Genomic DNA, 23,106 nt, shown 5'->3' on the forward strand with positions numbered 1-23,106 from the left:
TTGGCATGTGGCAATTATACAATTACACTAAGACTGTAATAAAACAAATTGCCTCAAACATTACATAAAACAAGCAATATAAATTTAAGTTAGGTATGATGAAGCATATATATTCTAAAGCGTTAACTTGAAGAATTCTTTTTCTAAAAAGTCAAGATTCGTCTGTCACTGTTAATATGGTATATATCTCGGCATGCTAGCAATTGATTCAATAAAGAAAAAACAATGGTAGTACAAGTGTACAACAGCTATTCACACAACTTTTTTCATAACTCGTCATATGATAAGTTGTGAGTGATGTAGAAAAAATTATAGGTTAATGTGAGTTCACACTTTTATCTTTCACAACTCGCCACATGACCTTGTAGTATATATATTGTAAAGCGTGAACTTGATGAATTCTTCTTCTAAAAAGTCAAGATTCATCTGTCATTGTTAATATGATATCTTGGCATGCTACCAATTGATCCAATAAAGAAAAAACAATGGTAGTACAACAGCTATTCATACAACTTTTTTCATAACTCGTCATATGATAAGTTGTGAGTGGTGTAGAAAAAATTGTGGATTAATGTGAGTTTACACTTTCACCTTTCACAACTCGCTACATGACTTGTACATATATTCTAAAGCGTGAACTTGAAGAATTCTTCTTCTAAAAAGTAAGATTCGTCTGTCACTGTTAATATGGTATCTTGGCATGCTAGCAATTGATTCGTCTGTCACTCTAGGATTCTCACTTTACACTTAACCGTCAGAGTGTCAAACACTCAACTAATAAGTCATTCCAAAAGGCTAATTATTGTTTAGTAATTAAATTTTCATATTTCTATACCAGTTGTCTAATATTTCACGTGTGATGTGGATCATGTGATATAAAAAGTGTGAAAATTGGATAAATATCAAGCCAAGGTTGCCTAACTCATTCCAAAACCAACATTTCCACCCAAACCTCTCCTTGACCCATGGCCGCCCTAGAGATACAAACAACATACCCTAACACCACCACCGCCACCAAAGCTCCTAATGATGTCGACGAAGACGAGCTCTCACCCATCGAACAAGTCAGGCTAACCGTGCCCAACACCGACGACCCGACCCTACCTGTATGGACCTTTCGAATGTGGACCTTAGGCTTACTCTCATGTGCAATCCTTTCCTTCCTAAACCAATTCTTCTCCTACAGGACTGAGCCCCTTCTTGTATCCCAAATCACTGTCTTAGTAGCCTCTCTCCCCATTGGCCGCTTCATGGCTGCCACTCTCCCCACAACCAAGTTCCGAATACCCGGTTTTGGATCCAGGTTGTTCTCTCTTAACCCGGGTCCGTTTAACATGAAAGAGCATGTACTCATCACCATCTTTGCTAATGCTGGTACTGCTTTCGGAAATGGACCAGCTTATGGTGTTTATATTATTGATATAATCAAAGCCTTTTATCACCGGAAAATTTCCTTTCTTGCTGGTTGGCTTCTTATTATCACTACTCAGGTAATATTCTCCTTTTTTATGGATCTTTTTTTTTTTTTTTTTGAGAAACTATAGAAGCAAAAGTTGGTTTTTCATTTTAACTTTGAGAAGTGTAGCAAGGTAAAGTCTTTTCTTTATTTTTTGGGGTACTATTATAGTCTTTTTGACTCTTTTCATTCCTTCTCACTATACTCTCAAACAGAAGAATAAATAAGACATTCCATAAAAATTTATATTTATTTTGCCCTTCTAATAAGCAAGATATATAGGTTATCATGAGCCAAGTGATATAAATTTCATGTATATCAGCTTTTGTTATGACAAAATGTGACGCCACTATGTCAAGACACTGTAAATTGACTCATTAAGAACAAGCATAATGACTAACTTGATAAGAAATAGTTTCTAGGATGACATGGAAATTCACCAAATTTTTGTAATTTGTCAAATCAATCTCCACACACATTACACATATAAACGCGAAAACCTACATAAAATTATATTGTATTGTATATATATGTTTAAAAAAAATGTAAAGATCGTGACTACAAGACATCAAATTATTACTTATAAAAAATATAGTAATATTATTTTTTTTAAGTTTGATTAATTCAGGTATTAGGCTATGGTTGGGCTGGACTACTGAGGAAATACGTGGTGGACCCAGCCCACATGTGGTGGCCATCAACTCTCGTTCAAGTCTCACTTTTTCGGTATGTAACCAATGAACTTATAGACAATTGGCATCTACCTCTCTCTATCTTTCGTGTCACGGGTTTGATCTGCCTCCTTCATCCACTCCCTTAACGTTATTAATTAACTGCTTAATTTATTTTTATATTATTTACGAGAGAGAGAGAGAGGAGGGGGGGGGGGGGGTTTGACCTAAAATAGCACAAACTTGTGACAAGTCTAAGAATAATGGCCTGTTTAAATCCAAGAAATTTTGACTCAAACCTAGTTACAACCCTATCTAGAATGGGTCAAACCAAAACTTGACCCATTACCAAGTTTATCTTTGACCTTTTGTTTGTTTCGGACTTAGGAGGTAGAAAAGATTTAATTTTTCTTCATGTGTATTTTGTTAAGAGAATGAAAAAATAGAAGAACGCAAATCTTTTTTATTTGAATGAGAAGAAAAATGAGATAGTATAAAATGTAGTTTGTATAAATTTATTTTCATTCCCTACTACATTAAAAAAAAAAATGTTTACAAGGAAAAAAAATGCTACTATGTGCAGGTAAAAAAAAAAAAAACTTACAGACACAAAGTTGAGGGAGATGGGGATGGATCAATAATTTCCCATCAAGCCCCCTTTCATTCCTTCATTTTCTCCCCAAATTAAGGGGATAAGAATTTGGTGGGCCAAGTCCCACCAAGATCCCCTCCCTTCCCCCAACCAAACAACTCCCCACTCAAACTCTCCCATATTTTTCTTTCCCCATTTTCCATCCTCCCAAATCACCTCAACCAATTGGGGTGTAACGGTGGTGGCAAGAAACGCCATCAGTCTTTTAATTACCATCTCAAGTGATAGTTTTATTAAAAAAAAAAAATTTGGTCTCAAAAAAAAATATAATTTTTTTTTGGGGGGAGGGGGGGATGATAGTTTTATTATCATTCAATTCTAATATCAACATGTATAATGGATAGAATAAAACTAAGTCAGTTCTCCAACCAAACTTTAAACCCCTCCCTATATTGAGTGAGTTACCATGGCTAAAATGTTGGAAGCTCTGTTACAAAGCTTACTGGTGTCACTAAATATAACCTCTCAAAAGCCCAAAGCCATCTATCCATTGTCATCTACTATCAAACCTTTTTTTTTTATATATATAATGGATCTACTATCAAACTTAACTCTATAAAACTAAGAGCGTCAGAATTAAGCATCATAATTAGAGTGCCACATACATATTCTGCAATAATGTGTTGCAGACCAACTTTTAGACCAAACTGGCATTTTTTTTTTAATCCAAGATCTACCAGTTTTAACATAAAATTTTGATATGAATTATGCAGGGCTTTGCATGAGAAAGAAGAGAAGCGGTTCTCACGGGCAAAGTTCTTCCTAATTGCACTAATTTGCAGTTTTACATGGTACACAATGCCAGGGTACCTCTTTTCAACATTAACAAACATCTCATGGATCTGTTGGGCATTCTCTAAATCAGTCACTGCCCAACAAATTGGCTCGGGCATGCAAGGACTTGGACTAGGAGCAGTGACACTCGATTGGGCTGCAGTGTCATCCTTCCTATTTAGCCCCCTCGTTAGCCCCTTCTTCTCCATTATGAACGTTTTTGCAGGCTATGTATTAATAGTCTTCATTGCAACCCCTATAGCATATTGGGGATTTGACTTATACAATGCAAGTAGATTTCCCATTTTCTCTTCTCAGTTGTTTACATCCCAAGGTCAACAATACAACATATCATCTATTGTCAATAACAAGTTTGAGTTAGATCTAGCCAAGTATGAGGAGCAAGGACCAATTCATTTAAGCATGTTTTTCGCTCTCACTTATGGCTTTGGCTTTGCCACTATTGCTGCCACCATTTCACATGTGACACTCTTCTATGGAAGGTAATGTATTATCGAAATGCTTTTTATATGAGTTTTCAATGTGAATACTATAAAATAGATGAGCAAGAAACCCTACAAGTGAAACATGTGACAAAGAACAAATTTAGGTAAATATACTAAGATATGTTAAATGTGGTATGCTTTAGGTTTTTTTAATTGTTTTTTTGAAAAAAATAATAATAATGTAAATGCTAAATTTGTGGTACATATATTTACTATCTCAAATTTCATAAGCTTGAATGCTAATTTCCTGGTGCTTATATCCTAAAACTCAAATTTATACCCAAACATTCACATTTTGACACAAATTTAATTCACAGAGAAATTTATGAGAGATTCCAAGCTTCTTACAAGGGCAGGGAGGATATTCATACAAAATTGATGAGGAAATACAAGGACATACCTTCGTGGTGGTTTTTCTTATTGCTAGTTGTGACAATTGCAATTTCCTTTGTACTCTGTACCGTTTTGAATAATCAAGTCCAGATGCCATGGTGGGGAATGCTCTTTGCATGTGTCATAGCTTTTTCTTTCACCCTTCCAATAAGTATCATAACTGCCACAACAAACCAGGTTATTGGGCTAAATTTCTCTCACCTCACCTTATTCTTGCAACAAAAGATTGATATAATAAAAAAACTTGAACTTGTTTTTCCTCTCCTTGATTACAATATATTTTCTTAATTTGCTGGCTATGGCTATATCAGTCACAACTTTTCATGTCCCACTGAATTCAAAAATATACAACACCAATAGTCTAATACATTTTAAAATGGCTATAAATAACAGGTTATATGTGATCAAACCAGCTCCCATTAAATTGAGTTATTTGATCACATTTTGTGAATTTTGATTAATGTTAGTTATTATTATAGTTTTGTCAGAGTACCTTAATAAGAATTTACATAGTTTACCTTGTCACCATCAACGTAAACTATCTAGTACTTTTCCACCATTGTTGTGATACTCTATCTAATCTGCAGACACCAGGGCTAAACATAATAACGGAGTACATGATGGGCCTCATATATCCAGGAAGACCAATAGCCAATGTAAGTTTTAAAGTCTATGGCTATATGAGCATGGCTCAAGCTGTCTCTTTCCTCAATGACTTCAAGCTAGGACATTACATGAAGATTCCTCCAAGATCAATGTTCTTAGTTCAGGTAAACACTTTTACTTGCTCCCCCCTCATTCCCAACCTTTAAAAAAAACACTTCTTTACTACAATCAATTTAACAACTGAAATTACCGTGAGTCAAAAAATCAATTTATGATCATCCTGACTTTCGAGTCAAATAAAAAGAAATCAAGATACATATAAACAATAATCATCTTCAAAAAATAATAAATGCTCATAGCCAATGATATACCTCTAATTTTTTAGCCTATGTGGTTTTATGCTAATACCATTTTTTCACTCTCCGAGCTATCACATTCATATTACATGGCAAGATGTACCTCCAACATCATGATACTATGGAAACATCGCACAAGAATTTTCATATGTACTAAGTTTAGACTTATCACAAGAGCAACTTTGTGATGCAAGTATTGGTCTAATGTTATTAAAATGGAACCAGACATCAAAAATTCATGACACACGCACTTATAGCTAGTTTTCACATATTTTGTACAATTACTCAATTATTATCTACTCTGCTGGTTTTTCCATGTGTATGCTTAGTTCATAGGAACAATTCTTGCTGGAACCATCAACATTGGAGTGGCTTGGTGGTTGCTAAACTCAATTCAGAACATATGTCAACCAGAACTCCTTCCTGTCAATAGTCCTTGGACATGCCCTAGCGATCGAGTTTTCTTTGATGCTTCTGTTATTTGGGGTTTGGTGGGACCTAAACGGATCTTTGGAAGACTTGGAAGCTATGGGGCAATAAATTGGTTCTTCCTTGGAGGTGCAATAGGACCTATTATTGTTTGGCTGTTGCATAAGGCATTCCCAAAGCAAACTTGGATTCCACTCATTAACCTTCCAGTGCTCCTAGGAGCAACAGGAAATATGCCTCCAGCAACAGCCTTGAACTACAATGCCTGGGTTGTAGTTGGAACAATCTTTAATTATTTTGTATATCGGTACCGTAAAGAGTGGTGGCAAAGGTACAATTATGTTCTTTCAGGAGCACTGGATGCAGGGTTGGCTTTCATGGGAGTGCTATTGTACTTTTCAGTGGGTATGGAAGGGAAAGGTGTGAATTGGTGGGGTACAGAAGGTGAACACTGTGATTTAGCAGTTTGTCCAACAGCAAAGGGCATAGTGGTTGATGGTTGTCCAGTGAAGTAAGGCTGAATTTTTTTTTTTCCTGTAATTAAAATAGCATAGTATTAGAAAGTTTATTTGACAGCATGATGTTCACAAATAAACACGTAAGTGGAGAAAGATGTTTCATACAGTTTATATTGATATAAAAAAATTCAACTTCAAATGGAAATACACATTTCCCTAACTTTTGTATACGTGATATGTAGGAAACTCTCATAATCGACATTGCAATATTTTTCATGCAGTACATATAATATGATACGTATACTTAAATTAGGTGACCAATGTTGAGGAATAAGAGCTTCTTCAAAGCACCAATAAAAACATTTGGAAAGCACAATTTTGGTCGTCCAACTTTCATTAATGTTTTCTATATGGCTGTCATTCTTTAGTTAATTTCTTCAATATTACTCTTTTAACTATTTTAATGCTGTTTTGATATCATTGTTTTTCTGTGAATTGAGATAGGAGATATGTGAAGAATGAATTGAGATAGGAGATATCGAATCTCTTCTCTTTCAAGTACCACCTCCTAGTCTCAGCCCCACCTTTTCTTTTCGCAAACCTTAATCCAAAGCCATGACCCAAAACCATAGGCCACAGTTACTGCATCACTCTTTACTTGGACAGGGTGACAATGATAAGGTGGGTACAATGTGGGGGTGGAGGTGACCTTGGCGATTCATATGGTGACAACTCGTGGGGTTAAGGTGGCGGAGAGAGAGAGAGAGAGAGAGAGAGAGAGAGGAAAAGTATTGTTTTTGGTAGCAAAGCAAAAAAAAAAAAAAAAAATGGTTAATGACACCTTCCTCCTCGCGAGATTGATAAGCTCTCAAATTAAAAATTCCTAATCAACATGTTGGCATACCTTAAAGATTTCTTCTATCTAGTAAGTTTTAGTTAACTCAATTAGTAAAGTCAATTGTTGTTGAATAAGAAATTTGTGATTCGAATCTTGAAAATCGATTGGTATCTTGGCTTAATAATAAAGAGCAATTATCATTAATTGGACACCATAAGTTGAAATTCTATCATGCCTCTAAAAAAAATAAGTTTCTTTTATGTAATTATCTAGTGATTCCAAAGTCTCATTGTTTTTGGTGCAAGACTCTAATGATTAATAAGTCTTGTGAGATTCCTAGGTTTTGAATTTAAAATTCTTAATCAGCATAGTGAGATCACTCTAAATGATTCTTTCTTATAATTATGTATGTGTAGGATGAGATTTCACATATTTTGTCCTGCACACATCCAAATAATTAATAAAATACTTGAAGAGAAACTCAAGTTGGCCACACACAAAAAAAAAAAAAAAAAAAAAAAAAAAAAAAACCCTAAATACATTTTGGTCCTTAAAAATTACATTACATGCTTTTAGTTCGTGAGATTTATTTATTTACTTAAATTCAGTCTATGTAGTTTCAAATAAGTGTTAGTAATAATTAAAGTTAAAAAAATGAGCACCAGCAATCTCTTTTATCCACTGCTATTTAGTTTCTTATCTATGTATCTTATGAAGTGCAATGATGTGACTTTTTTTTAATGACAACATGACATGTCAACTAAAAAAAAATAAAATAAAGGGATAATTACAGTAAACCTACCTGGGGTATGGCCTGTTTTCACTTTACCTACCCGTGGTTTAAAACTTTACACTTTGCCCACCTAAGGTTCCTAAGGTTACTTCTGTTAGGGCTTTGTTACCCACCTATTGGCTTTTCCATTAAAAAACAACTTCTACCACCAAAACATAACATAACACGAATAAAAAAGTTAGAGTTTGAATTTTTTGAAAGAGAAGTTATGGGGTTTTGAAAGAGCTTGGGTTATGGAGTTGTAGAAGAAGAAGAGTATAGTTTCAATTGCCTCCTTGATAGAACCATTACTTCTTCTTCTTCTTTTAGAGACAGAGACAGATCTTGTTCGTTGACTAGGTTCGATGGGTCGGAGTCAAACTGGATCTTGACGAGGATGCAGTTGGTTTCTTCGATGATGTTTTGGTTCATTGCGTCATCACCAGAGGAGCTGAGGTTGCTGATGCCGATGGTGCGAATTGGGGTCCGAATGAAAACATGGGGCAAATGGGTGTCCAGAATCCGAGAGCCCAGGAAGAAAACCCACCACCAATCTGATCTCCACGGCTCTACCACTCTCCACATTAATTCAAACAAGCTCTAGCCATTGATTCAAACCACAATAACTGAAGCCCACAATGATTCAAAATGCAAAACTCAACAACTGAAACTCACGCAAAACACAACCACCAATCTGATCTCCCTGTCTCCACCACTCTCATCGATTCAAAAACCCACCACCGATTCAACAACCCACAACGCCGATTCAACCCACCTCTAAAACCCAGTCACTGATTCAACTTCAATATTGGAACTAAAACCCAGCCAACACCCAAACGACCACCACGACACCAAACCCATGGCTGATCTACCATAATCCAAACCCACGATTGGATTTTTCTATACCTCACACTTCAGTTGTTGGCTTATCTCTATCTCACTCTCTCTTTGTTGATAACGTTGCTGGTTGTTTTGAGATGTTGGTCTTCTTGTAAAATTTGGTTCAAAATTTTGAGTGGTTGTGAAATTGTTGATATTGTTATAGTTTAAAAATAATTTCATTGAGCCATTTGATTGGTTTGTTGTTCCTTCATTTTGTTCTCATTGAAGTTCATGAGTAATGAAAAATCCTAACTTTTTGATTCTTGTTATATTTGTTTTTGCCTAAAAATGTGTTTTTCTAACAGCAAACGGAGAGGTGGCTTACGGAAGGCTAACAGAAGTAACCTTAGGTAGGCAAAGTGAAAACAGGTCATACCCCAGGTGGATTTACTATAATTATCCTTAAAATAAAATAGCACTCTTGGTGTGATGATCATTTAAGTGTCGGGGTTCAAGTCTCCAGGAGGGAGACTCAAATAAATATACGCTTAGATTAGGTTAGAATAAAATTTCTATCTTGTATCAAATAAAACTAAGACCCGAATCTAACCCAAAAAAGCTAAGACCTGAACCCCTTTTTATTTGGATCTTTGCCCAAAACCCATGCTACTTTAAATGGGCTGGGCTTAAAAACAATTTAAAAGTACTGAGCAATTGTGGAGTCGGACTGGACTAGTGTGTTAATCAATGGCTCTCACGCTTTTGCTCCGAAGTCCGAACAATCCCTCACCGTTGGGAGCCGTAGTTCGGAGGAGCTTCCGCTCAGATGCGGCGTTGGAAGCCATAGCAAAAGCTTCGGAACAAAAAATCCCAAACGTAATTCTCTACAACTACCCATCCTTCTCTGGAGCTTTCTCCGCTCTCTTCGCTCACCTCTTCCACTCTACCCTCAATCTCCCTTCTCTCATTCTCCCCTTCTCTTCAATTCACCCTCTCAAACCCGAAGACTTTGACATCCATGGCGTTTCGAAATGCTATCTGCTTGACCTAATTGGACCTAAAGGGTTTGCTCTCAAACTCGCTCAGCGCTCATCGTTCGAGTAAGTAAAAGCTAATTTGATTTTTTTTGTTTGTTTTTGATTGAATTCTTTCTCAAATGTGTAAACTTGGTTTTGGTATTTGTTATGTCAAATTAGGGTTATAGCATTTGATCATCGAAAATCAGTGCTTGCACAGGTTCCTTGTGAAGAAGATTGTCCTCGTAACCTCAAATTTCATGTTGATGTTGAAAAAAGTAGCTCTAGTGCTGTGTATGATTACTTTTGTGATCAACTTGCACATTTCGGATTTCCTAAGGTATGTATAGAGATTAGATCATTTAAATACAATAATATTTTCACAACAAATCCTAGTTACTAAGTTCCGCTGCTTGGGATTTATTATGAAAATGTTGTAGACATAACATTTCTCTTTAAATACATTGTTCGTCCCTAACCTAATACTAGGTTCACAACATTTTCACATCAAATCCTAAATGCAAATTGTTATGCGTGGTTAATAGTAGGCAGAAAAGTAATTTGTGGTGGATCCAGATTATAACTAATGCTTGATACATAAGATTTGTTGTGAAAATATTGTGAGCTTAATATTACTCTAAAGTTTAACCAATGAGCTGTTTTTAGTCCTAAAGTTTATAGTGATCTCTTTTAGTAACTAAAAACTGATAGGTCATCACTCCATAAAGACTAAAAACGATTACTTTAATATCGTCGGGGAATAAAATCTATCACTTTAAGTATTTTAGAGACTAAAAAATGATCAATTTAAATTTTATAGAGACTAAAAGTGATCATTTTAAAGTTCAAGGGTTAAAATCGCTCATGAGCTAAAGTTTAACGATGTATATTGGCCAAATTAGATATTAGTGACCTTTGAGCTTGAATGAGTTTCTACTTCCTAGCACCTTGTGTTCAGATAGCTGAAATTAATTGCATTATTTTTTAAATAAGGGGATGGTTGCAAGTTTGTTAGACCCAAAAGACCGAGATCGTGTTGAAATGGTTCTTAAGTATATCGAAGACAGTGATCTTCGCCGATGGAGCTTACCGGATATTAGGGCGTTTAATATTGGAATTGATCAATGGCGCTCAAAGTTGAACTGCATCACTAATCCATACATGTATGAACAGGTTTGGCAGTTCTAAATCTGATGCCTATTTCTTTTCTTTTTTCCCTAAATATATATTTCTGGATAATTTTTTACAATCATTATTGTATGTTAATTTTACGGTTTGGTACTTCCTGTTTGCTATTGGTTGAATGCTAACTTGGCCTTCAGATTGAAAATGGAGAAAGTGTTGGGTTTTAATTATTTTCTTTTAAAGGAGAAAGAATAAAAGAAAATTGGATTTGAATGCTACAGACTCAGATGTTGGCTTTTGAAGGATGTTCATTTCAAGTGTAACTAAGCCCAATGGCTTTATTGGGCATATATTGCTAATTCTTGGCTCCCATATAATTTAAGACTTTTAGTATCAAAATTTTAAAAATAGCAATTATTAAATCATTATCTCATCAGAAGACAAGCTCAAGGGTTTGTAATTTTACATTTTCAATTTTCTGTGACACTTATAAATATATATATATAAATATATATATATTTCTGTGACTGCTTGAAATCATGCCATCTTTTTTTTTTTTTTTTTCGGCTCTTGTTTTTGTTTTTGTTTTTTTCAGGATTTTTTCTGTTTTAAAGGTGGTAGATATTCAAATGAACATCTATTTGAAATACATCTTGTCTTGATGCATTATCTCTAGAAGCATTATTGCAGTTAAAGCATTTATGTTCTTTTCATTCAGTATTCTATAGTTTTGATGTTTATATTGAGAAGAAGTTAAATCAATTATTGCAAGCTTCTTGAGACAAACAAGCAAAAACACGTATTGATTTAAAATAAATATGTGTTTAGTTTAAACTGACTTTCTCCAAATATTATTTGAGCCTATTTTATTACTACAGGGTTTTGTGTCTCTTGAAGTTGGACACCACCCCCCCCCCCCCCCCCCGGTTTCTGGTTTTGTTTCATGGATGAAATTTCTTAACCTGGTATGGATCATTTCTGTTGCAGTTACTGGAGTTAAGTTCTGTGGATTTAATTTCCTAAGGGCAACGCTTATATCTTCCTCTCGCCAGAATGCTGCAGATAAATTTCTAAATAAGGTTTTCAAAGTTCACTTGGGCAGAGGATTTTATGGGGAGTGTCTGGTAATAATAACTCACTACATTTTGGATTTTTATGCTATAATATAAATCCTACTTTACTTAATCAGCTGCATGTGCAATATGGATGGCTTTGTTTCTGATCTGGCTTTGCAAGATCTTTTTTCCATCCATATCAGTCTGCCTAACATGGAACTATTCAATGCCTTTGAATTATTATGCTTTACATAAAACACTTAAAATGTGATACCTTTTCTACAATGCATTTTAAGCAAATTTTTATTCCCTCATTGTTATTTTTAGGGAGTTAGAGTGGACGGGAATTCCAATTTAAGTGATGAAATTGGCAAGCAACTTGGTGTAAAGAGTGCTGCAGCAGGTCTAAGGTAATATGATTGAAGTGCACATGGAGGCATATTTATATATATAATAGTAATAATAATTATGTAAGTATATGTGAAGTGGGTAAGATTTGCATGAGAAATATATGCTAACAGTCCATATATATTTGGAATTTTTTAGGGATTCTTAACATATTTCAGCATTTATTCATTATATTCTGGAATTATTTGGAACTATCAAAGATGTGCAATAAATTCAATTTTCTATCATCTGATGAAAATATCAGAACATATTGGAGAACCTTGAGCTTCCTATGGCTTAAGATCTATTTGGAAGGGTAGTTTGAGTTGCCTGGGTCTCAACTGAAGTGGGTAATCATACTCTCTTCTGCCTTGGTAGTGGTTGCCTGGGGTGAAGCCTTGCCTCATGCTAGTATAAAAACTATTTATTCAGGGATTTCAAAACTAGATATTTTTCAGGTTTTCCTTTTAGTGTGTACAATAGTTTGAGATGAAAGGCAAGCACTGCATAAGAATTATTATCTGGACACTTTTTCATATGTAGACTAGTAACATGCATGGTTTAAGCATATAATACCACTTTGATGCTTGGGTGGAATGCCATTAAAAAAGCTTCCTCTTGATTTTTTGGTTGCCAATGAGCTGTAAAAGCAGAGTGACAAGACCTACTGGATGCATGTGTGACTTACTAGTAAAAAAATGATGTTTTAGTTGTTTCCTTTCATTTACCATCAATTAAATCATCTCTTTTAAACTACGATGTTTTATCAATTGTGGTATTAGCATAATGATGTCAGTGGTATTTGATTATAATTTATAGTTTAAGCATTTCTTTTTTGAGAACAAGTGAAAGAATTTATATTCGCTTAGGTTTTTCCTTGGCAATGCTTTGGTTAGGAAGTTTAATCAGGTATGTATAAACAATGACACTTGGAGAAACTGGGAAAGGATCGCACTTTAATGCTTGGGTGAAATGCCATTAAAAACATGTCCTCTATTTACTTTTATGGTTGTCAATGAGCTTTATCTGAGATGACACATCCTCCCCTTGTAAAATAAAGTAGAGGGTGAGATCATGGTATAACTTATACCAATATTAAAAGGAAAAAAAAAAGAGATATGTTTCTGGTTTTTTCAGTTCATTTACCATTTAACTAAATCATCTCTTCTAAACTACAATGTTTTGTCCATTTTGGTGTTAGGATATTGATTTCATTAGTGCCAAGAGTTTTGTGGCTCATTGGCATTGCTTGGTCCCCTCCCCAAACCAAGTTCAAATCTCCCCTTCCCAACTTGTTGTCAGCCAAAAAAAATAATGTAATTGGTAATTGATTATACATTTGTTGTTGTCTTTCTCTATTGGTGGTGTCAGGCCTATAGGAGCTGTTGTATACATGCAACGAAATAATCTTAAAATGTGCTTGAGAAGTATTGACAGTGCCACTGATACCTCTGAAGTTGCAAAGGTTTGCATCAGTATCCATTAAACCATGGCTCATTTCTTTTTATTTTTTTTATTTTTTCATAATGGAATAATTTAGACTAAATTATTGGGTCCACATCTTGGAACATGAAGGCATATGGTGGAGGAGGTTCCCCAAGTTCTAGTTCCTTCATCATAAGGATGGATGAGTATAACCAGTGGCTTTCAGTAAATTCATCATGAGCATGTCAAGGTGTGAAACACTACCCTTCAATATTTTATGCCATTGGACATTGTTAAATTACCATGTCTTCTTCTTTATAATATTTCTCTTCATGACATATTAAGACCATGCAAAAGTTTTCTGACTCCAATTTTTGGTATTAGCATTGGATAATTGCCAACATTGTCATACAATACATAAAACTTTTACCTTCAAAGCAGGCTTATATCTGAATTCTTCATATTAGCATTCAATAATTTCCCCAAAGTCTGAAGGCAGCAAATTGAGCATTTTTCCATGGCTGCATCACACAGTCTCTTCTTCCCTCTCTCAAACTGTTGCTTCCTTCTGTAGAAACAAAAGCAAAGAAGGTGCTTCATTGGTTCTTGTCTTCCTTTTCTGACTCCAATTTTTGGTATTAGCATTTAATTAACTAAGAGTGGAAAGTTTAAAGCCCCCTCTAACTACAATGCTCTCAAATGATCCACAGGAGTTCAATTTCCATGGAGGTGCATATGGAGTGTTAAGGTACCTCGTAAGATCATTATCTTAGCTTACACAGTAGCATTAGGTAAATACTAACGGTGGGTAATCTTGGGAAATATCACATTATGAATTTGGATTGGTGTTGCATGTGAAAGAGCAATGGAGAGATTGTAGATCATCTTGGTATCGTCCACCACAGGATTGGGAGGAAGTCTCTTTTGATTGGTTTATGGCCATTGTTTACTCTAGGAAAGTGCGGGGGGTTGGCCTTGATAAAGTTTGTTGGAAGCCAGCAAGGAGTAGAGGTTTTGAGGTTAGAAGTTTCTTTCTTTCTACCCCCTACTATCTCCTTCCCTTGGAGGTTGGTGTGACAATCGAAGGTCCCTCCAAGGGTGACTTTCTTTTCATGGTCAGCCTCTTTAGGTAAGATTCTTACAACTGATAACCTTTGCAAAAGCAGTATTATTGTTCTTGATTGGTGCTACATGTGTAAGAGGTGTGGGGAGTTGGAGGATCATCTTCTGCTTCATTGCCCCCATAGCTTTTGAGTTGTGGTCTTTGGTGTTTTGTTTGTTTGGACTCCATTGGGTAATGCCACTTAAGGTACTTGAGGTGTTTGAGTCTTGGCAAGGTAAATTCAGACAACATCACAATATAATTTTTTGGAGACTTGTGCCCCATTGCTTGATGTGGTGTATTTGGAGAGAGAGTAATGCTAGATGCTTTGAGGGATGTGAGTGGTCCTTACTAGAGATCAAGTCTTTCTTCTTGCATACTCTACTTGTTTGGAGTGTGGCTTTGTCACATTGTTCTTGTTTTTCTCTTCCTGCTTTACTTGATCATTGTAATTTTGGTTCTTGATTTTTGCCCCTACTGTACATCCCCAATGTACTCGGGTTGGCTATTTTTTCTTAATAAAATTTTTTCGTTACCTATCAAAAAAAAAAAAAAAAAAGATTATCTTGTTTTGCATTGCTCAGTGGCAAGTAACCTGTGGTCATTTGTATTTACTCTCTTTAGGGTTTCTTGAGTCATGCCAAAGAGGTTCTGTTTTTTTTTTTTGTTTGCTCCAGTTGTACACATCTAGTGTAATAAGCTGGTATTGTTCTTTTTTATTTTTTATCAATAAATTTTACTTCCCCCAAAAAAAAAAAAAAAAATAGTTATGCGAAGGCAAGATTCAGATATCGGATTGTTGGCAAGGAAATTTGAATCATTGTAGGCATTTGAAGAGTCGGAAGGCTTCTCCCCTTGTGTGTGTTATAGATCATTTGGCAAGAGAAGAATAGTAGAACTTTTGATTGTGTTGATCGATCTAATTAAGTAATCAAGCAAATGATGTTGCAATCCTTATTTGAGCGGATGACTATATTGCACAGCATCCCCTTGTCTTCTTGAATACACCATCAAACAACTAACTCTGATTCATTCAACGTAATTAATTAGAATCTCTAATATCTAATTTCTTTACTTATAAAAGAAAATATAGCTTCAAATATTTGCGCATTACACTTATCAAAATATATATATATATATATATATATATTTGTGCATTACATTCCATCCATAAAAAGCAAAGGAAACATGAGGGATCAACTTTCCCAACCAAACATTTTTCCTGAGCTGGAAATGACTGCTCCAGCTGGATGCAGCTAGCATCTCATAAAAAATTGTATAATGTGGTGTGCTCAACAGAGCACATCCCCCATATTTGTGTTGTGGTGTGCTTCAAATATTTGTGCATTACATTCCATCCATAAAAAGTGAAGGAAACATGAGGGATCAACTTTCCCAACTAATCAAGTTTTCCTGAGCTGGAAATGACTGCTCCAGCTGGATGGAGATAGCATCTCATAAACAATTGTGTAATGTGGTGTGTGCTCAACACAACCCATCCCCATACTTGGGCTTGCCCCATTTTGTGCGTTTTAAAAAGAAATTTAAGTTATTTTGGTCATAGTAATATTGTAATATTAATGATTTGGATTCCCTATATAGAGATCCTAATGAGTCGTTTATTTATGGAAAGATCTTTGCGACAATATATACTCAAATGTAAAGGATAATTTGTATATAATACTACAATCCATATAATGCATGAAATGCCCACCATTTCAAATCCTACCATCATAGTAATTGCTACCATTATGTTGTTTGACATTAGAAGTGAAATCATGACTGAAGCATACAGGCATCAGTTCAATGGACAACCATCAACCACTATGCCCTTGGCTGTTGGACATTGTGCTAATGGACAATGTTCACCATCGGTACCCCACCAAGTCAAACCTTTCCCTTCCATGCCTACTGAAAAATACAATAGCACTCCCATGAAAGCCACTCCAGCATCCAGTGCTGCTGAAAGAATGTAATTGTACCTCTGCCACCATTGCTTTCGGTAACGAAAGATGAAAAAATTGAAAATTGTTCCGACAATAATCCATGCATTGTAGTTCACTGGTGTTGCTGGCGGCATCATTGCTGTTGCTCCCAGAAGGACTGGAAGGTTAATCAGGGGAATCCAAGATTGCTTGGGGAATGATTTATGCAATAGCCAAACAATCACTGGCCCTATTGCACCTCCAAGGAAGAACCAATTCATTGCCTCATAGTTTCCAAGAGGTCCAAAGATACGTCTCGGTCCTACTAGACCCCAAATAACAGATGCATCAAAGAAGACTCGGTCTCCAGGGCATGTCCAGGGACTGTCAGCGGGAAGAAGTTCATCCTGGCATATATTCGTAATAGAGGTCAACAACCACCATGCCACTGCAAGATTGATGGTTCCAGCCAGAATTGTTCCGATGAACTAGACGAACACATGGGCCAATGCAGCAGCAGAGTAGAAAATGTTAGTAATTATGCAGCGGGAAGCGTTCAAAAATAGTTTATAGATATTGGAGGGTTAAGGATCATTAAATTGTGATTCTAATGTACTGAAGTTTTGTGAAATCTCATCACACACATCTAGTCAGCTTTGCTTCTTTTCAGTAGTAAGTTTATAATGATGTAGTGTCAAATATTCAACTTACTTGCCATTATCAACCCCACACCCACCCCCCCCCCCCCCCAAAAAAAAAAAGGGGATAAAGAATGGCATAGCTTGAAGGTTGGTAGACTTTGATTCCTGATCCTAAATTTGGCTATTAATAAATATGTTATAGAAGTCATATTACTATTTTTTTTTTCCAGATATAAAAAAGATCTCATATCTGAATAACTGTAAACTGATGTATTAACTTATTTTCCTTAAATTTTGATTTATAGATAGTAGAAAATAAATTTGTACCTGAACTAGGAACATTGATCTTGGGGGAATCTTCATGTAATGTCCTAGCTTGAAATCATTGAGGAAGGAGACAGCTTGAGCCATGCTCATATAACCAAAGGTTTTGAAGCACACATTGGCTATTGGTCTTCCCGGGTATATCAAACCCATTGCATACTCTGTGATAATGTTTAGCCCTGGTGTCTGTATTTAGAACATTATATAATTAATGAGATAATAACAAATTATATGTAGATCATGGAATTGAATTAAATTCTTATTTTAATGCTTGGGTTAAAGAAATCTAAAATAAACAACCTTAAACTATAGATTCTGGAAATGTGATCTAGTAGCCCCATCCAAGTGGGAATGGTTTAATTTAAAATAGCTAGTTGTTTGATGCTACGTGAAATTATAGAAGAATGTTATTAAACTTGGTATGGTATCTTGAATTATATAGGAAATATGGAAAAGTATGTCTGATATGACACAGCTTGCATGACCAGGGCCAACTAATTGAGATCAGGCATTACTAATGATTTTTAGTGTATAAATTCAATATTTTACTTCTGTTGCTGCAAGAAAAAAAAAAGCTGGAAAAAGTATTTTCTCAATAACCTGGTTTGTTGTGGCAGTTATAATGCTGATTGGAAGAGTAAAAGTAAAGGCCATAGCTGCAGCAAAGAGAAGTCCCCACCATGGCATCTGAACTTGATTATTTAAAAATATGCAGAGTGCAAGGGAAACTGCCATTGTCACAACAAGCAACATGTAAAACCACCAGGAAGGTATGTCCTTGTATCTCTTCATCAATTTGGTATGGATATCCTCCTTGCCCTTATAAGAAGCACGATACCTCTCATAGATTTCCCTGCCCATATAAGTGTAGATGAAACTTGACTTTACTAAATAAATTCAGAAAATATGAGAACCTTAAGAACTTGATAATAGAGAAGGGTAGTTTTGTTCATTGATTAATTTAAAAGAGGTTTTGTATTGTTTAACATTTTGTGTCTCACTTTGAAAAGAAATTATTGGTCTTAAATCCTAAAGCCATGTTGTATTCGAAAGCTTATGCCATTTTTGTTATGTGGAAAAAATCCAGGGCACGCTAAATACTTATTGACTGTCTTGGTAAATTAATGATTCTGGCTGTGTAAATATGTTCTCACAGAATTATTTTGCTAACTTAAACAAATAGCATTCTTACCATATTTGAAAACAATCAAAGAACTGTGAACATCAAACCATCTGAGAATCAATTGGGAATATACCTGCCGTAGAATAGGGCCACATGTGTGAGCGTGGCTGCAATTGTGGCAAATCCAAAGCCATAGGTGAGAGAAAAAAGCATGCTTAAATGAATCCTTCCTTGCTCCTCATAGTTGGATAGATTTAACTCAAACTTGTCATTTACAATAGCTGATATGTTGTAGGCTTGACCTTGGGCTGTAAACAAGTGTGATGAAAAAATAGGAAATCTCCTTGCACCGTACAAGTCAAACCCCCAGTATCCTATAGGGATTGCAATATAGACTATCAAAAAGTAGCCAGCAAAAACGTTGACAATAGAAAAGAAAGGGCTGATGAGGGGGCTAAATAAGAAAGATGCCACAGCCGCCCAGTCAAGTGTTAGGGCTCCAAGTCCAAGGCCTTTCATGCCTGAACCTATCTGCTGGGCTGTGACTGACTTGGAGAATACCCAGCAGACCCATGATATGCTTGTGAGTGCTGTGAAGAGGTACCCTGGGACCAGATACCATGAGAAACTGCAAGTTAGTGCAATTAGGAAGAACTTTGCTCGTGACATGCGCCGCTTTTCATTTTCATGCAAAGCCCTGCATAAATCATAATTTTATATCAATGAAGGTTTTTTTTTTTTTTTTTTTTTTTTTGGGTGCATCATAATAAACAGTTTATAACAAGATGAGGCGCTTTTCGTTTTAACGGCATGAAGCTTGTAACAACACTGCCTTAGTGCGTCATTCATTCTTAATTTCCTGAATTTGCAAATTCTTTGTTATTCTACTCTACTAAACATCAATGAAGTATTGATACACTATTTTGTGACAGTGATTGCGCTGTATTCGTGTGATGGAACAAAAATTCAGGTTTATTACTGATATTATTACAGTTGGTGACTTGGTGTAAAAACTAAATACTGGTAAGAGGATTGGCTGTCTCACATGCATGCATGATGCATGGTGGCCTGATTGTGTGGTTAAGAGCATCAAGGCATGATAAGGAGACACATAAAGAAGGATATCACTCTGTATCCATGTAGTAGCCTTTACTCTTTTTTAATTGATCAATTGCGACTTTGACGGTACCGCAGTTCGTTCCACATGATCCATTTAATTTAGAACTGTTAAAATGCCCACTTGCTCTCTCTTTTTGGATCATATTTTACTTGGTTTGGACAAGTTGGTACAATTTTAGATCGATTTTGAGACGACTATATTGAATTTATGAATATTGAAATTGTAAATCAATAATTGTTTTATCCTTATGGGTCACATGCAACTCCCTTGCAAACTGACAATATACTCTCTATCTCTCTCTCTCTCTCTCTCTCTTATAAAGTTGGTCCAATTTTTGGGCCAAAAATATGTGGCCCAAAAACTTCCAGAACTGTATCTTGTTATATTTAAAACGAGGTACGCCTAGATGTAAAGTACTACTTTCCAAAGTCAGCTTGGTGGATTCATTTGAATCTTGTAACCTGGAACCAGCTGGACTTGTCCGCCTATTTCTTATTTAATATTTAATTCTGTCCTTTCGGATAAGTATTTTCATATCCTGTGGACTCCAAATTGTGTTTCATGTCGAAGTCAGTTCACACAGACCTACAATTTCCACCTAGCGTGCGTTTGGATTCCACGATTTAGCGTGCGTTTGGCTTTTGAAGTGGGACCCATGTTACTGTGCATGTTTCACATCATAAGTTGCTTTTTCTGTCTTACGTACGGTACTGTTTATGAATTATTAAACTCAGTAAAAATACATATTTTTAGGTAAATTCATGTCTTTCAATATTATTTATACTTTTAAAAATTACTATAGTATTTTATTATAGTATTTTTAATAATAAATTTTTAATTTTTAACGAATAAACAGTATCCAAACAAATTCTTAATAAATGTTATAAAACATTAATATTTTTGAAAATCATAATCAATTATTAAGATTCATTCTCTTAATGATCAATAAGATAGGATTATTCTAAAAAAAAAAAAAAAAGATTAGAGTAGGTCGTGTTTTCGAATATTCTTAACGCGTATTCATTACGCATGCTATCGTGGGCAAGATTTTGAATTCTAAGGCCGTATCTTGTCTTCTTCCCCCACAAAATTTATAATTTTTCATAATTTGCTCACATTAAATAATGAGTTTATTTTACCGCTTGCTTACAACTAGTGGACAAATTTTGGGATCTATTGCGGTAATAGCAATATTCAAATCAGGAAAGGGATTTTTTTTTTTTTTTGGAGAAATGGAAAGGGAAAATTCATGATAAGCTAATATAATAAACCCAATAATGCATATGCAACTAAATTATAAATAAAACCATGGGAAAGGTTTGTCTGCTTCTGAATAAAGTATCTTTATTAGGCCAAAAAAATAAAAATAAAAATAAAAACAAAAATCCAATACAAAAAGACATTTGAGGATAAACGAGACAACGTACCGGAAAAGGGAAACTTGAACAAGAGTAGCTGGCCACCACATATGTGCCGGCTCCACCACGTACTTCCGTAATAGTCCAGCCCAACCATATCCTAATACCTGCAAATTAATGCAATCCACCGTGCACTGCCCGTTATCTCTAAATACATGTTCAGATAAATCACCCTTTCAAACATGTTCAAAATATGAGAGTAAAAAAATTAAAAAGTTAAAAATTAAAAAATGAAAATGATAAAAATTAACGTGAGTGGTTGTGGTACAATTGCACCAGGTGCAACTACCTCGATACTTTGCACCGGATCCAAATCCTGTTCTCCCAATGGCAAACTATGATATTGAAATATAACTAAGAACATCACTATTGCAAATTGCAGAATGATGGGACGGGATACCAAAAACAAAAGGTATTGCCCCAGCTACCTTGTCCTATTATTTGTTTTTACTTTTACCTACTGCTTTTTTTTTCTTGCTTCAATTCAATTTCCAAATCAGCAAGAAAAGTGTCCCCTAAAAACACAACTCCTACCTCAAGATTCTGACACTACTAGATCAAAAAAAGAGATTCTGATATTAACATAAAAAAATAATTTTTCATATATATATATATATATATATATATATGTGTGTGTGTATGTAGTGATAACAATATATATATATATGTGTGTGTGTGTGTGTATGTAGTGATAACAATAATCAAAATACTTCTCGAAAAGTGTACAACAAAAACTATTACAGCCAATAGAAACACCTTTTTAAGAAAAGGGTATCATATTCACAGACAGTTAATACTATAATAGAAATTACCTGAGTAGTGATAATAAGAAGCCAAGCAGCAAAAAACGAGATATTCCTGTGGTAGAAGGCTTTGATAATATTGACAATACCAACAGCATATGCTGCGCCAGATCCGAATGCACTCCCAGCATTAGCAAAGATGGAAATGAGTACGTGCTCCTTCATGTTAAACGGACCAGGGTTCAACGAGAAGCTCCTGGATCCAAACCCAGGTATCTGAAACTTGGTCTTGGGAAGAACAGAAGCCATGAAGCGACCTATAGGGAGGGTGGCGACTTGAACAGTGATTTGGGTAATGACAAGAGGCTCAGTACGGTAGGCAAAGAACTGGTTGAGGAAGGAAAGAAGAGCACATGAGATTAGACCCAAGAACCACATCCTGAAAGTCCATATGGGAAGAGTAGGGTCGTCTGTGTTGGCCACTGTTAGCCTGACTTCTTCAATGGGACAGAGCTCCTCATCTTCCTCAATGGTGGAGATGTCTTTTTCTGGGTCTGTGGGTTTGTTGGTGTTGGGGTATGGTGTTTGTGTGTTTAGTGTATCCATGGCTGCTGCTGGTGCTGCAAGTTGGATTTTGGTTTGTATTTTGGTAGGAACTATAGGAAGGAGGTTTGGTCTTTTATTGCATGAGGATGGAAGGATGAGAGTACTTTTGGTTTGACCTTAGACTTTAGTGCGTTTTTTGTTGAGTGAGAGAGAGACTTCGTTGGTGGGAATGTGAGAATAATTATAGGACCGCCCACTGTGAAGTAAAGCTACGACCATATATTGGCGGCATTGGCCTACCACTTTTAATCCAAAACTCACCATTTATCGTATAAGCAAGTTGTGATAGAAATTAAGCAAGTTGGGATAGAAATTGTGATTCTAACATTTTTGTTCACACAATTTTTGCTACAACTGTACTAC

General features: G+C 35.5%; 3 protein-coding genes across 3 annotated transcripts; 2 read left to right on the forward strand and 1 right to left on the reverse strand.

Moving 5' to 3' along the window:
* Positions 1–895: 895 nt before the first annotated feature.
* On the forward strand, positions 896–6,531 carry LOC115969459 (oligopeptide transporter 4-like). Its single transcript, XM_031089118.1, has 6 exons — positions 896–1,490; positions 2,085–2,182; positions 3,493–4,056; positions 4,377–4,629; positions 5,040–5,222; positions 5,744–6,531. The coding sequence occupies exons 1-6, from the start codon at positions 966–968 to the stop codon at positions 6,356–6,358; spliced, it is 2,238 nt and encodes a 745-aa protein (XP_030944978.1). The 5' UTR covers positions 896–965; the 3' UTR covers positions 6,359–6,531.
* Positions 6,532–9,466: 2,935 nt separating this feature from the next.
* Positions 9,467–20,238, forward strand: LOC115968050. The gene is given in 10 exon segments (XM_031087248.1): positions 9,467–9,833; positions 9,930–10,089; positions 10,743–10,922; positions 11,862–11,912; positions 11,915–11,998; positions 12,257–12,339; positions 13,688–13,781; positions 13,892–13,991; positions 18,351–18,503; positions 19,789–20,238. Coding segments are annotated over 8 exon segments (1,095 nt in total). The 5' UTR covers positions 9,467–9,480; the 3' UTR covers positions 13,982–13,991; positions 18,351–18,503; positions 19,789–20,238.
* LOC115968049 (oligopeptide transporter 4-like) lies at positions 14,183–22,966 on the reverse strand. The gene is made up of 7 exons (XM_031087247.1): positions 22,207–22,966; positions 21,404–21,501; positions 18,990–19,553; positions 18,334–18,586; positions 17,737–17,919; positions 16,558–17,256; positions 14,183–14,309 (listed from the first exon to the last, which is right to left on the reverse strand). The coding sequence occupies exons 1-6, from the start codon at positions 22,741–22,743 to the stop codon at positions 16,642–16,644; spliced, it is 2,250 nt and encodes a 749-aa protein (XP_030943107.1). The 5' UTR covers positions 22,744–22,966; the 3' UTR covers positions 14,183–14,309; positions 16,558–16,641.
* Between the last annotated feature and the right edge of the window lie 140 nt (positions 22,967–23,106).

Source organism: Quercus lobata, chromosome 11, assembly GCF_001633185.2.
Source record: "Quercus lobata isolate SW786 chromosome 11, ValleyOak3.0 Primary Assembly, whole genome shotgun sequence".
Classification (NCBI taxonomy): Eukaryota; Viridiplantae; Streptophyta; class Magnoliopsida; order Fagales; family Fagaceae; genus Quercus; species Quercus lobata.

Excerpts from the sequence above, each read along its gene's own strand:
- LOC115969459 (XM_031089118.1), top strand. The coding sequence starts at position 966 with ATGGCCGCCCTAGAGATACAAACAACATACCCTAACACCACCACCGCC. Across the intron at positions 4,057-4,376 it reads GTGACACTCTTCTATGGAAG|AGAAATTTATGAGAGATTCC; the intron begins GTAATGTATTAT and ends TTTAATTCACAG. Across the intron at positions 4,630-5,039 it reads TAACTGCCACAACAAACCAG|ACACCAGGGCTAAACATAAT; the intron begins GTTATTGGGCTA and ends TCTAATCTGCAG.
- LOC115968049 (XM_031087247.1), bottom strand. The coding sequence starts at position 22,743 with ATGGATACACTAAACACACAAACACCATACCCCAACACCAACAAACCC. Across the intron at positions 21,502-22,206 it reads TTCTTATTATCACTACTCAG|GTATTAGGATATGGTTGGGC; the intron begins GTAATTTCTATT and ends ATTAATTTGCAG. Across the intron at positions 17,257-17,736 it reads GATCAATGTTCCTAGTTCAG|TTCATCGGAACAATTCTGGC; the intron begins GTACAAATTTAT and ends GTGTTCGTCTAG.